We start from the raw sequence: 14823 nt of genomic DNA, 5'->3' as shown, positions 1-14823 counted from the left end.
GTGCATGCAGCGCACGTTTCGGCAATTTCTCATAAAACAAAAGGCCATTATTAGCGCCTGCCAGCGTCAGTGGTTGGGTCGCATGGGTGCAGAAGCAGCAGGGACACAATGAAGTAGAAGAACGACGAAATGTTGCAGAAAAATTAAGAAAGCAAGCTCCCTTTACAAACCGCTTACTAAACCCACACATATATGCTTTTGTGTATGTGTGTGTGTATGCGGCCAGTGGCAGCTTGCATTGTCACGCTGGCAACACTTTACGGCTGTGCGAAAAAAATCCAACACAAAAGTTAGTGCTCGTGTGTAGGCGTGCATGTGACTGCTGGTGTTACTCATAAACGACCGCAAATCCCCACTTAATGGCCGAGAAATGAAGTAATGCTGAGTGGAATTCATGTTGCGCAACGTCTCAGCAGCAACGCCGTCGCAGCGCTGCGAGCAACTCGAGTTTATTCACACTCTCAGGCATTTGCCGCCCATGCTGCTCTAGTCTTAGACATAGTAAGACACATGCTTGAGCGCCGTCAGCGATGCCAACGACCCTTGAGATGTTTCCGCGTTGCGCGCTTCAAAGTTTAGCGCTAAAACACACTAGTCTTTAAGGCTACATAAAGGATTCAGAAAAGTATGTGTTGCAGTGATTTTGTATCAAACCTAACTTGGTACCTTGACTTTCTGTAAGAATAAGTGGTATCTCAGCGCAAAGACGTCCACTGGATGTCTGCTAACTCATAAAGAGGTTAGCAGACTTCAAGTGGACACTTGAGCACTACTCCACCGAAATCTTTCTGATTTTCTGAATATAAAGTGTCGAAAGCTGTCACAATTTGTATGCAAATATTTTCAGACAAAGTAATATATCTTCCAAATGCCTCGGCACCGACTAATTGGCGTCTAAATAAGTATTTTTAGCGACGCAAGCTGTCACTTCTATTAAATTTCTACAAATATTTCGCTAAATGACCCTCATTTATTTATATTAATGCGATGCTGTGACTACAGTTCGTTTAACTATGCATGTGTGGCATGCAACGTACACTTAATTTATTATAATTAATTGCTTCAAATTAAACCAGTAACGCTGGGCCGTGACCGCTGTACTAATTAGCTATACTAAATACAGTAGAAATATTGTGAGAAACGCTAAAAAATATTCTAAAAAAAACAATGTACGCAAAATGTATTAGAACTCGTGTTCTTTTTTTACAAGTTCTGAAGACACCTGGACGCTGAATTTTGTGCAGTTTGCGCTCTATCTGCTTCCAGAACTGTGCTAAATTCTCTGATTCTAGCGACTCCTAGAGCTCGTGCAACTTAACGTGACATGCGCTTTTCTTGTTGTAAATGCCGCAATCATTCCCTCAGTAACTTCTGCGTCCTGCTACCGTGTTGACTGTCAGTGTTTGAATGGTTATATATTCGAGTCTGTTTCATTTATGAGATCAGCCAGTTGTGGGAACAGCTGGGCTGAGAGCCACAGTGAAACAGGTTATAAACTTCATATATTAAAAAAAAGTTTATTTTGTTTTGCTAGTGAACTAGATCTTAACTGAGTTCCTAAGCAGCCTCAAACTGGCACACATTTTCTACAGACGCCTCTAATTTCTTAAACGCAGCATGTTATAAATTATGGTTTTCATTTTATATATATGTACATGTATATATTTATATGCTTCGTTTGTTTATTTATTTTCGCCAAGCTGAAATTTTTATGTGACACATGCCTCGTTAATTTTTGGCTATTTCGCGCAATCTTTATGCAATAATTTGCAGAGCAAACAATTTTTGCGAAACCCTCAAACCAAAATGCGCTCTTAATATTTTGTCTACGCTAAATATTCGATTATTTTCAGAGGCATGTGTGTGTGTGCGTAAACATTTTGTGGACCACAATGAAATGACATAAACTAGAAATGTCAACAAAGCGTCTAAATTTTGTTTGTACAAAAACATAATGCATGCAAAAAATAAATCAAAAATACAAAACTAAAAAAATAAAGCATAAATTTTTACAAATTCGAATGCAAATAAATTATAAATTATTTTTTCGAACTGCTGCGAGCAAGCCATATGTTGTAGTTGCTAAATGAAATTGCGTTTATCGCATTAAGCTAAACACACAGTGCAGCAAATTAATACGGTAATCTTGAAAGTAAAAACAAAACCACAAATAATGTAGTGAATGTATTTAGCATTAGTATATTTGGCAAGAGCCTCAGCACTTTTCAAGCAACGTCGCCTTGCACTTGGCTTCGCTATGCGCTTGGCCTTAGTTAAACTTTTTCCACCGACAATTACTCGCTTTAAGCTGACAACAGTTTTCGCAGCAAATTTAAAATCTGTTACTTGCTGCTTTACTTTTATACTTTATGCTACCTTTAAGCTATGTCTGTATACACGCCATATGCACCTCATCCTCATCACTCTTTTTTTTTTTTTTAATTTTGTGTACCTTTTTTGTCTACAAATATCTATTTCATGCTGCCAACGTCAATAATTGCGGCATAAATCGATTTTAGCGCACTTGCCGGCAATTCATAACACAAGCGCAACTTACTGCATTGTGCCACAAGCCGCAGTGACTGGTTATGAAAGTTCTATGCCACACTTCATATTAATTTCCACCTTCAGACGCTTCAACAAGGCTAACGCACTCCTTTTACCATTTTTTCTGGCGCGTTATTTGCTACCTACGCAGGCACATACTCGTAGGTTGTGTGCTCGTCTTTTTAGTATGCTAACAACAACAAAAAGATAATTGAGTAAAAGCGAACTCATTGAGATTTATGTGAAACTAATTTGCGGCCGGCGTAGCTGAGTGAGCGCGTGTGCGTGGCGCTCGTCTGTTGGTTATACGGTCTGTTTCCCAAATTTATCACTACTGCTTTTTTGGTTGTATAACTTAAGCGGCTACTTATACATGAAAACACGTAGAAACTTAAAAAACTGAGTGCTTTGTAAAATTATGTGTTGTTGTGCAAAAAAAGATGTGCGCCGGCCAAATTCATACATAAACGCGGCCTCATAACTGTTAAGGTTAAAGAGTGTGAGGGCAATTTTTAGCTGCATAGAAAAATATAGAATGAAAATGGGAAATTAATACGGAAATTCGATTAAAGTGACTGCACTGCTTGGCCAATGAGTTGAATGCACGGACAGTAAAATGCGCAAAAGAAAATTTTTTGGTTTAACTCTTCAAGTCCGGCATTTGGGTATTTACAAAATAAGCGCCACTTAAATTCAAAAAAAATTCAATAGAGGTGAAGTCTTTCAAACGCCTTCAGCGCTTTATCTGTTAATTTTCAATAACTAAGGTTAACTTACTAGCAAGCTCTTACTTCTAGCTAGTACTCTTAATAAACCATCAGAACTTAGCTTTCGACACAAACCAATACTTGTGAAAAAGCAACTTATTTTAATTGATAACGGCAGCTTGATATTTTGGCGGCAGTGTAGCAGTCTTCTTGGAGCTCAACAGGCGGGTTCAGCTATTTCCCAGCTAACGTCAAGCTGCATACCATAAAGAGATTGCGTAAATTGTATATGAAAATTCTATATGAAAGTCATGCAGAAGTTTTGTTCTATTTTTGCCATAAAATTTAAAAAAGACTTGTAAAATTCATTACTTAATTATATTTCCAACGCAAACTTGCAATAATTACGAACAAAATTCTTATGAGTTAAAGTATTGATTTCCACCTGTAAGCGGCCAAATTTTATTTATTTAAATACAAAGTGCAGCTTTTTTCGCTGAATGTAAGCAAATTGCAGGTTGCGTATACGCCACCGTAGCCGCCTTGTACTTCCGCTGGTTTGGCGCTCAACGCCAACTAATTGCAGTCACTAAAAGTAAATATTTCACACATTCCAGACGCATTGCGTGCGCCCATTTCCGTTAGCCAGTGATGCATGCCACAGCAATGCTATAAATATGCGCTTATGACTAGTTGCTTAGCGCAGTCACCACTGAAAAGGCAAACGTTAACTGACAATAAATGCAAATGCTGCTATTTTATTTTACATTTTTATTATTTCGCTATAGTTATTTATATGTATGACCAGCAGTAGCCGGCTTTTTATTTATTATACATTTTGTACTGTGAGTTTGCACGTCTGACTAGGCGTTGTGTCACGTGCGAAATGCATTGATTATGTCATGATATTACACATATGCTGTTAGCAGCAACAACAACACATGCTGACTGTACGCGCTTCATAGCAGTAAACTTAGTGATGATGCAGCGTTGTATGTGTGCGTTAGCTGACGACATTATACTGTTAATGGGTTCGTTAAACAACAGCGCATTTGCTTTAAAAAAAATTAACTATATAAGTACGTAGCGGTTGATTGGAGGAAATTACTAAGCAGAGCAGATGGCAGATGAATGAAAAGCTTGGAAATGAATATAGAAATTCCAGCAAGTTGCATTCAATAACGTAGAAATAGCAACTGCGTGCACACGTGCTGGTATACCATATATACATATGTATGTCCCCTCAACTGCGCTTAGTGGCCCACTTAGAAGCTTATCAAATAAGCTGCCTGCATTTGACCCAATTCACGTGAATGCAGCGCGTTGTCAGCAAGCTGTTAGACCTTATTTCTAGTTAAGCGCGCTGCCAGTGTTTCCACTAAAAAATAATTTAATACACAGTCATATATTTTACAATAGCAAACACACTGCTAAAGCGCTTTGCTTTAATTTTACGTCGAAAGATTATAGCTAAGGAATTTTACAACAAAAATTATTACAAAAAAAACACTATTTTTTGAACTTCAGCCAGCAAAGCAATTAATAAAATGCTTGCTTGGCCTCGGCAAAGAAAATTAATTTGATTGCTTCCACGACACCAGGTGGCCGGCGGGTGGCCGTGTGATGGCTGCGAGGTGTAAACAAGCCACTGTGCATATGTGACTGTGTGGTTGTTGCCGCACAATCGCTAACATCAATGCGGCCTTTGACGGCTGTTATCAAAACGAAAATAGTATGAAGTGTAACACATACACACACAAGCAGTGATAAATACCTACACACACACACCTATTACATACTGAAACTGATAACTGACATGGTTCATTGACTCATTGAGGCATACTAGCTGACAAGTTTAGAAGGCTTACGTAACAATAGGAGAACAACTTAACGGAAAAATACATAAAATATAAAATATTGGCAGCAACAAAAGCCATTCTAATGTAATAATAAAAATTTGTTATAAAAAAGTTATACATTTTTTTTCTTGTCTCAAAAATTTTAAAATTTTTGTTTTCTTTTATCCTAAAATTTATAAACATTTTTTTCTTGTCTCAAAAAGTTTTTAAAACAGAAAGCAATTCTAATGAATAGTAAAAGTTTGTTATAAAAAAGTTATAAATTTTTTTTTCTATCAAAAATTTATAAAACAGAATTAAATATAGGTGCCAAGCTTATAAATACTGGTGAAAAGTCCGAACTCAAAAGAGATTGATTACACTCTTGCGTTGTTTATTTGTTGTTGGTTTTCGCTGACATCGAGAATGTAAGAAACTCGTATACATGTATAACACTGTGTAGTCACCTAACGGTATCAATTAAATTATCTCTGCGCTATCAATTGATTGGCGCGAGCCTACCTCACAAGATATACCTACTCTTATGCGTTTGAGCTGCCTACTAAGTGAGTATAATTAGGTTGGGTAGGGATTATGAGCATTAACTTTGAAGTACGAAGTACTTACGCGGCACTTGTAGTCAGTTGATGCACTAAATTTAAGAATGTGTGTCATAAAACAGCGTCGATATTTTTGTTTTTTTAATTTAAAAATATTCCAAAACTCGAGAATACGACAATAAACGAAGCTAAACTCTATAACTCCAAAAACGAATGTCAACTCAAAGTACCATCAATCCGTTCTGCTTGAATGTCTTTTGGAACAGGCTAGATAGGCAGAGAACAGAAGATATCTCAAACAAGGCGCTTGACACTCCGTAAAATGCATTAAAAGATAGCACAGCTAGATATGTACATAGTAGAAATACGTACTGATTTATTACTACTTACTAGGACTACATTAAGTAGCCAGACTCAATTAGTTTGTCTTACAGTATCAACTAAAAATATAGCATTTAAAGCAATCCTATTCTGTAAAATGCACAAAATCAAAGTTTTATATTTCCACCACATTTATTGTATTGCTTTTTCACCACATAAAGCTAGTGAAGACGCAAACCAATAAAACTGTTACTGAGAATGTTAATGAAATTTATTCTCTGTTATTAACATTCTCTGCTAAAATGCCTGCAATAAACATTTTCACCACACTGAGCTTTTGGCCAGAGAATGTTTTATTAACATTCTCTGCTCTGATTACAGTCTACAAATACTCACCACGTATTTTGTTCATTAATAACGGCGTGTGGTGGAAAAAACCACTGTCAATAACCTGCTGTACTTTTTAGCAAACTGCTTTTGAATGGCAATGCAACTAAAACTCTTTTCGTTCTTCCAGCAACTGAGCAATGCCGAACTCAACATCGACGACACCTTCGACATTGATCAATTTGAGGAAGCACCGGCTGTCAATTCCAAATTGCTGCTGGTGCGCAACGAACGCGACCTTGACAATGAGTCACTGCTAGAGGACGAACTGCAACCGATTGCGGCCGAAGAAGATGCCGACGCCGCCAGCAGTAGCTGGCTCGTGAAGGGCGTGAAACGTGTGCGTCGCGAACTGAGTCGTCTATTTGGCAAAGCGGAAGACAAATCCGCTGCCCATCGTCATCGAGCCAGCGAAGGCACAAAAAATAAGCACGTCAAGCACCATAAGGTGCACGGTGGCGATGACAAAAAGCATCATAACAAACACCAGCTCCATGGCAAACATCGTGCACACCGTTTGCTGCAGCGACAACGGTCGGAGGGCAACGAACACGAAAATTCGGAGCAACAGGGGAAGCAAATGAAGAAACTGGCAAAGAAACACTCGAAACGGCAAAGCGAATACGATGGTCCTGGTTCTGGAGATGGTGACGAAGACTTTGCAGATTCGGAGCTATGTAAGTGCATGTGTTGGTTTCTATTGCATGCAAGTAACTCTAACCTGCCTATGTGTTTTGCTTTCAGGGCGTACGTATTTTATCATTAGAGAACCGTGGATCGATGCTTATGCCAATCAAAGGAGTAACGAGTTTTTGGATACATACCGCCAGTTGGAGATCGCTTTCCGCGAACTATTCCATGCCACGTACAACGATGAAGATTTTGAAATAAATCCAAAATTGAAGTCCATAAGGTGAGCGCACTAACGATCTTAAGGCCATTGCAACCCTGACTATTTTCCTTTTATGTCATAGCCGCAGCAATGATGACTACAAAGTTTACGTACTCGTTGAGCTGGCACTACCGATAGGTAACACTGATTTCAAAAATGTCTTCGAAAGGCAAATTGCCAGTTTCCATCGTCTGGGTAGCTTAGGCGTCGAGTCTGATGAACACTTTTTATTCAAGCGTGTTGCCGGTAAGTTCATACTAACGTCTAATGAATATAAGTTGCCCCTCTATTAGTATGGGTTAAATAATATCTATGAAATTTGTAAAAGTTAGTTCTTAATATTGTCCTTTAGTAGTGTATAACACTCAAATCTCTTTTCCGAAACTCCTAATATTACCGTAAACTTCTCTAAACACTGGGAACCTATAATAACTGTTAAATAATCTTTCTCAAGATTTGATAAAAGCAGTTTGGCTATTATTTTTTTTCTTGGAAATAAAAAGACACTCGGCAATAATATTTTAGAGAACATTCTATACACCTCATAACGGTTTTGGGGGTAAAAGACAGCAGCATTTTTGGTAAAAGCCATCTTCAAATACACATTTTTTCTTCCCACGATCATCGAATTTATTCACTTAACTTGACTTGAACTTTTAGAATTAGAAGACCCTGAGGGCGAGGACATTTATTTCCCAGCAAAAGAGTATGATGGTGAAGGCGGTGACGAATTTGCTTCTGCTTACGAATGTGAACCAGAAATCGGATTTAGGTGTGCTGATGGTTCGTCCATTGCTTGTGAAAGTCTGTGTAACAATCAGCTAGATTGCTACAATGGTGACGATGAGGATGAGGTGTTTTGCGAAGAGCGCCGGCAAGGTGAAATTCGTCAGAAAGCTGAAGAAGTAGAGCAAAAGAGGCGTGAACAAGAGGAAGAAGCACGTCGCCAAGCTGAGGAAGAAGACAGAGCAAACAAATTGGCTGAAAAAGAAGAAGAGGAGCGTCGCCTTGCTGAAGAGAGGCGTCAACAAGAAGAAGAAGAGCAACGGCAAGCTGAAGAGAAGCGTCAACAAGAAGAAGACGAGCAACGACAAGCTGAAGAGAAGCGTCAACAAGAAGAAGACGAGCAACGACAAGCTGAAGAAAAGCGTCAACAAGAAGAAGATGAACGTCGTCGCGTACCATATGACCCTTATGGCACATATCCGGATAAAGAAGATAACCTCTTCACACCATATCCAACAGGGGAGGAGAATGATGTGGAATATGAGGAAGAGACGCGTCGTCGTAATGAAGAAGAACGTGCACGTGTCGAACAGGAAGAAGAGGATCGTCGCCTTGCTGAAGAGAGGCGTCAACAAGAAGAAGAAGAGCAACGGCAAGCTGAAGAGAGGCGTCAACAAGAAGAATACGAGCAACGGCAAGCTGAATTGGAACGTCGCCGTGCCGAGGAAAGACAGCAAGAAGAAGAGTATCGACGTGCTGAAGAACAACGCAGACTGGCCGAAGAAGCAGAAGCGCGTCGTCGTTATGACGAAGCATATGAAGCAGAGCAGCGCGCTCGAGAAGACGCAACAGGACGAGGTAGCGTCATAAGGCCGACAGAAGTCCGCATAATAACTATTTACTTTAAACAGAAAATTTTTAGTTTTAAGTGCTTCATTGCTGGACACGGTTTATTAAAGCCACCACTTAGCACCGAAAGTCCAGAACTGACTGCAATGTGGCTGTACAAAATGCTTAATTAACACTGCTCACAACAACTAATCTTAGACGCTTAGTCGTATCTAACTACTGACAAACTAATTCTTAACTAACGGTTAACTAATAAGTAAATGCCAATATATTGGCGTGGCTTACTAAGCGAATTATAAAAATGCGCTTTCGGGTGCTTAGTCGTAGTCAGCTTCGGTTGTATTTCTCACTTTTTCTTCCTCTCTTGCTCTCCAGCTTGGTGCTGCTGGCTGTAATGCAAAGATTTCAATATTAGACCAAGCCTAACCTTAGTTTCAGAGATAACTAACCTACAAGTCATAAAACTAAAATAACTATAATATCTAACGGGAAATTTATATTACTACTGATTTTATCTTGATTCTTTTCACATTGGGTATTACAAATTATTGCTTTGTTGTTTACTTGTTGTATTTCTTTCATTATACGTTCATTTTCTTCTAACATTTGTCCACATTAAACCATATTGTGTAACATTTCAATGCTTTCGTATTTCCATTCCATAATTTTATAGCTAAAAAAGCTGGTTTTAAACGAGTTTCATTAATTTACTTTTCGTAAGACTTTTCAAAATAAAAATCATTATTAGCGCGCTTTAAATTCCTACAAAGTGGTTTACATGAAAGTTGCGTATTATTTTTCACATTGCACACCCTGTGCTCTTTCATATTTCACATTTATCACTTTCTGTTCTCTCACCCGGCAAACGCATTGATCATTTTCCATTTTCTCCTGCTCATTCGTCAGACAGCCATATAGCTCCAGTCTCATGTTGCGTACTCATGCAAGAGCTTCTACATCACCTCGTGATCCTTGTGTCTTTTATAACTAAGCCATATCTGTGTGTTTGTGTTTATATTTTACCCTCTCCATATGTTTTCCACGGTCCTAGCGCTTACTGCCGCTTCACCCTTATGTGTTGGGTCAATTTACGTATGTCCCTGTGATGTGTTTCCTGTTTCTGTACTTATTTGTGTGTCCTCTCTTTCACTGTGCTCGCACGCTCTTTGTACGCTTCGCGCCATTTACAGCGTGTACCGACACAAGTCGGTTAATTGAAAGGTTTCAAATGTTTTATTACCATATTACTATTTCGATTTGATAAATATAGACCCCTACGAAGAACCCGATGAACCCGAATCGCCAACAGAAGCGGCTGAAGTGTCCGAAACCGACGAGCCGATACGTAATCCCATCTTCGACGAGGGTTCCGGTGATGATGATGGCATTTCAACCGATCGTTCGACAGTCTTTACGGCCGCCGGTTGCCGCGGCGATGCCACATTTACTTGCCAAAAATCTGGTTACCGCATCTGCGACGAACAACGCTGTGACGAACGCGAAGACTGTCCCGACGGTGAGGACGAAAAAGATTGTGGCTTTATATCCGGAGGATTTGATGACCAAGAGGGCAATGTTGGGGGCGGCGATGAGAATGTGGCTGGTAAAGGCGAAGATGATGGAGGCTATGAACATGGTATAGTGTTTAGTGTGACGTCACATCAGCGCATTCAATCAGACTCCAAATTAAATGTATTCCAAAAACCCACCTTAATATATCCCGCAATATACATATATAGCTGTATATATAAGAACAAACCCACTCCTTCCTAACCAAAACCTAAGACATACCTTATGTGTTCCCAACCCCTTACACACACCATTTATATGTAAAATATTACTCAAGCTCATCTGTGTTTGTGCCTAGTAGCTGCAGCAAGCCGCTCTAGGGTTGCCAAGTGAATATTGACCTCAATGGTAAATTTGAAAACTTAAGCAGTAACATTTTCAAAATTAGCCGTTTTGAAATGTTTGCAAAAACATTTATGCCTAAGCGACAAATATACTGTTGTATATTTATATTTCGTGAAAGTTTAGACATTTGCAGAAATAACTACTAACCATTGAAAATTTTTATTATTTTATTATCAAGTAACTATTAATTTTTTACTGTAAATATTTTCAAGTAATTTAGTTAATTTTTTTCTCATCAAAATTGTTTACTCAGTTGTATATTTCCATCTCAGTTTAACTGAAGAAATCGTGCTCTAATAACATCATGAATGAAACTACCTATTAACCATGCCTACTAATAAAGAAATTCGTATGCTAATCGTTACTTTAACGAATGCTTGCAGTGTGTTCCGATGACGAGTTCAAATGCGACGGTCAATGTATACCGTTGGAGTATAGGTGCAATGGCAGGGAGGAGTGCGTTGACGCCACCGACGAGCTGGACTGTCCAGTGTCTAACACCGAAGGTAAGTGGCGATACATTACAATTTGTGGCTTTATTTTTATATGCTGAACAGGGTATATTAAGTTTGTCACGAAGTTTGTAACATCCAGAAGGAAACGACGGAGATCCCCCCCATAAAATATATACATAAATGATCAGCATGATAAGTTGAGTTGATTTAGCCATCTCTGTCTATCTGTATATACGCGCACTAGTTCCTCAGTTTTTAAGCTATCGATCTGAAATTTTACAGCTGTCCTTTTCTAACTAATAAGCTGCTCATTTGTTGGAATGACCGATATCAGATCACTATAGCATATAGCTGTCATACAAACTGAACGATCGGAAACAAGTGCTTGTATGGAAAACTCTTTCATTTGACGAGGTATTTTCACGAAATTCGGCATGAGTTACTGCTTAGGGCAACAATGTATTATACGAAAAAATTGTTTAGTTCGGGTCACTATAGCATATAGTTGCCATACAAACTGAACGATCGAAATGAAGTACTTGCAAGGAACCTTTGTATTTGTGAAGGGTATTACAGCTACGGTACAACCGAAGTTAATGTTTTTTCTTGTTTAAACCATTTTTTATATTTTAAGGTTATTTGATAAATTTTTCAACACATAACCAAACACTTTGAAACGTTGTTTTAATAAGTTCTTCTACATATATTGTATGTATTTTCATACTGATATTTCTTCTATAATCTGTAAGGAAAGAAAACTAAACTAAAAAACTAAAATTCTAATAGAGTCTCAAGTTTAAAAAAAAACCTGCAAATTTTCACTCGGTAAAATAATTAAAATATTTATTCAGTTTATTAGCATATATAATTTTCCAATGAAGAAATTATTTATTGACTTTGCGCACACATTCCTTATAAACTTTACGTAAGTGATTTGCGAAATTAGCTATTGCGAAACACAAAATTCTTTCGACATTTGTGGACTTTACATTTCCCCAAAATATTTCTAACGAGCTGCTGCTCGCGCCAAACTGTGTCCAATGTATGCCAAATCACACATGCTTTTTGTATAACAATCAATAAATTACACAATTCGCTAAGCAAACTGTTATATTATATAACGTTATATTACGATACATTCCGAAAACCTATTTTTGAAATACACAAACACAAAGCGAGCGCAATATGCAATACGAGCAAGTTTTCATTTAAATGAATTGCTGAAAAAAGCGCAAATAAATTGCTGCACTGGAAAAAGTGTAACACCGAATCATAAATAATTGTGCACACACAGCTGCAACAGCAACAAAGGCAACTAACATGACAACCTATATGCAGCGTTTTGTGCTGCTGAAAACAATTTGTGGCAGCTTAAAATTACGCACTACACACCGAGGTTGCAGCGGCAGCATGCTGCCCGGCTTGGTGTCGCAATCGCCCACTGTGAGCAGGATTAAGCGCCAGCCGTGGTGTTTGTGCATCATGTGTGTGGGCGTGTTGTTAGCAGTGTGCTTTGTTGTTTTACACTTGGCTGCTGAATTGAGTGCTCTTGTTTGTTGACACTCACTTTCATTTGTTGCGAGCGAGCGTTGCTGGCGCTGTGGGTGGATTTGTAAACTTTTCTCTAGATTTATCTAACTACGAAAGCGTCTATGTCAAAAAAGTTGTTGAAAGTACTAAGCAAAAGTGTGAGTTGATTAAAACTGTATGTGTGACAGGACTTAAATGCTGAATGCAGCATGCCAAAGTCGCAAAGAACGCATTGTTATGCTTAAAATACACATGCCATGGCAAAATTGAAACATAACTAACGAACGCTAAAGTGACGTCAGCAAAAAAGCTGTTATTGCTTGCAGCTTTGACACCGCTCAAGGCACAAGACTTCGTGTCTTGCTTTAGAGTCAACTATGCTAGAAGCTGCGCGGTTGCAGCTACGACTAAGCGTGCTTACATTTGAGTCGCATTTGCTGAGAAATTATAATAATAGACTACTCAATATCGACTCTTTCTTTTTTTGGTGTTGCCGCAAGCTCAGATATTTATTATAGCGGTAATGCACAAAATAGTCGCGTGGTGATCTTTGGTTACCCAATCTTATGATGTAGACAAGAAGCTGCGATTATGATGAAAAGCAGACTTGAACGTCGGCTTTCCATTAGCGCCTTACCAATTAGTGGTTGTGCTCTTACGAGTATTCTCGAACCGTTTGCAGTTACCCTAACTGCTCTAAACAGAATTACGTACACAACGCTTGGATGTGCGTTTCATTAAAATTTGCGTTCATTTGTTTACCCTCATCCATAAGCATTTAAATTTATGCGGCAGCAAGTCAATTTTTTTTGTCGGTTTTTTTAGCGCTTTTCAACAATTTTGTTAACAACTGCGCATTACAACTTTATTGCACTAAAGTATTTTGTTTTGATTAAATTTTCGTTGCAGCACAATTTTAGACAACAAATTTACACTTTCGCTAGACACGAAATCATCTTGCCTCCTTTTTGCGCGCTAAAGCCAAACACTCCCGGCGGACAAATTGACACAAACACAGCGCAAAAACATGCACACATACGTGTGCTCGTTGAGGGTGTGCGTATTTACAAGCAGCACACATTTGTGCGGTGAATATAAATGTGCAACATATGTAATAAATTTTGTGGCAAGTGCACAAATCCGCAATGGATATATTTGCGAAATTCCAACACACGCTTTTTTAGCGCGAAGTGCAAACAAAATTCTCATCGAACGTATTTCTATGAAGTGGCAAAAAGCACTTGCCACTTGCAACAATAAATGCGAATTTATTACTGCATTATAGCGAATTCTAATTGATTTTGCGTACTTTCGTTGTTTGTATTAGTTTTTGCTGATTTTGTGGCATTAAAAGCGAAATTAAAAAATACACATTTTCTTCGCTTTCCAACACTGGGCGCGCATTTAACGCTATGCTTGAACTTAATGCATTTCATGCGCGGCAATTACGCGCAATAAATTTGTGTATTATTGGCAGCTGCCGCAACAGGGTAATGCAGCAGCATAATTTTTAGTGTTGCAAGCACTTTTTTTACCGCAATTATATTCTTACAGTTAACTTGAGCTATTTGCCTACGCATATTGCTTGCTAACGTTCACGCGTTCATGCAACAGTTGTTTTGCGCTCACCAGTTGGCCGCCGTTCACAACGCTGTACACCTGTGTGGCATGCAGCACGTGCTGGTAACTTTGCGCTAAATGGCGTTTGTTTTGTTTACATCGAACTACGCAGCGCGTCGCAGTCAGCGTGCAGTTGGCGGGCGGCCTTCAGCCGGCAACACTGCTACCACTTCCGGCGTTGCAGGCGCGCACGCTTAACAGCGCTGTTGTGTTGGCTGTTAAGTCGCTGTAAAGGTCAACGTCGCAGTCGCCGCAGCCAGCCACCAACAGCACTCACGCTGCTGCCACTGCTTCAGCAAACAGCCGCAAACAATTGTAAAGCGCTGGCTTCGGCTGTCAACACTAATGCGCTTCGGCTCGCCACGAGTGCTTGGGCGCGCTCTAGTGTGACGCGTTTCATTGCCGCGTGTCGTGCTGTGTGTGCCTTGTTGCTGCGCTACGATTTCGTTCGGCTTGCTGCGCGGTTGGTGCTGGCGT

The 14823-nt window shown here is 39.2% G+C and overlaps 1 protein-coding gene across 25 annotated transcripts in view; it reads left to right on the top strand.

Annotated features, from left to right (window-relative positions):
* The window catches only part of trol (terribly reduced optic lobes), a 146918-nt gene that overhangs the window by 45969 nt on the left and 86126 nt on the right, over positions 1 to 14823 (top strand). For 23 of the 25 annotated variants that reach the window (XM_070110115.1, XM_070110118.1, XM_070110121.1 and 20 more), the window contains exons 3-8: positions 6491 to 7037; positions 7105 to 7273; positions 7335 to 7498; positions 7913 to 8836; positions 10098 to 10463; positions 11125 to 11247. In XM_070110115.1, the coding sequence (XP_069966216.1) occupies positions 6491 to 7037; positions 7105 to 7273; positions 7335 to 7498; positions 7913 to 8836; positions 10098 to 10463; positions 11125 to 11247 (2293 nt within the window). The remainder of the gene's footprint in view (positions 1 to 6490; positions 7038 to 7104; positions 7274 to 7334; positions 7499 to 7912; positions 8837 to 10097; positions 10464 to 11124; positions 11248 to 14823) is intronic. The other 2 variants (XM_070110120.1, XM_070110132.1) reach the window with 2 other exon arrangements.

Source organism: Bactrocera oleae, chromosome 5 (genome assembly GCF_042242935.1).
Source record: "Bactrocera oleae isolate idBacOlea1 chromosome 5, idBacOlea1, whole genome shotgun sequence".
Lineage (NCBI taxonomy): Eukaryota > Metazoa > Arthropoda > Insecta > Diptera > Tephritidae > Bactrocera > Bactrocera oleae.
The sequence above is the reverse complement of the archived record's forward strand: the minus strand, read 5'-3'. Positions and strand labels throughout refer to the sequence as shown.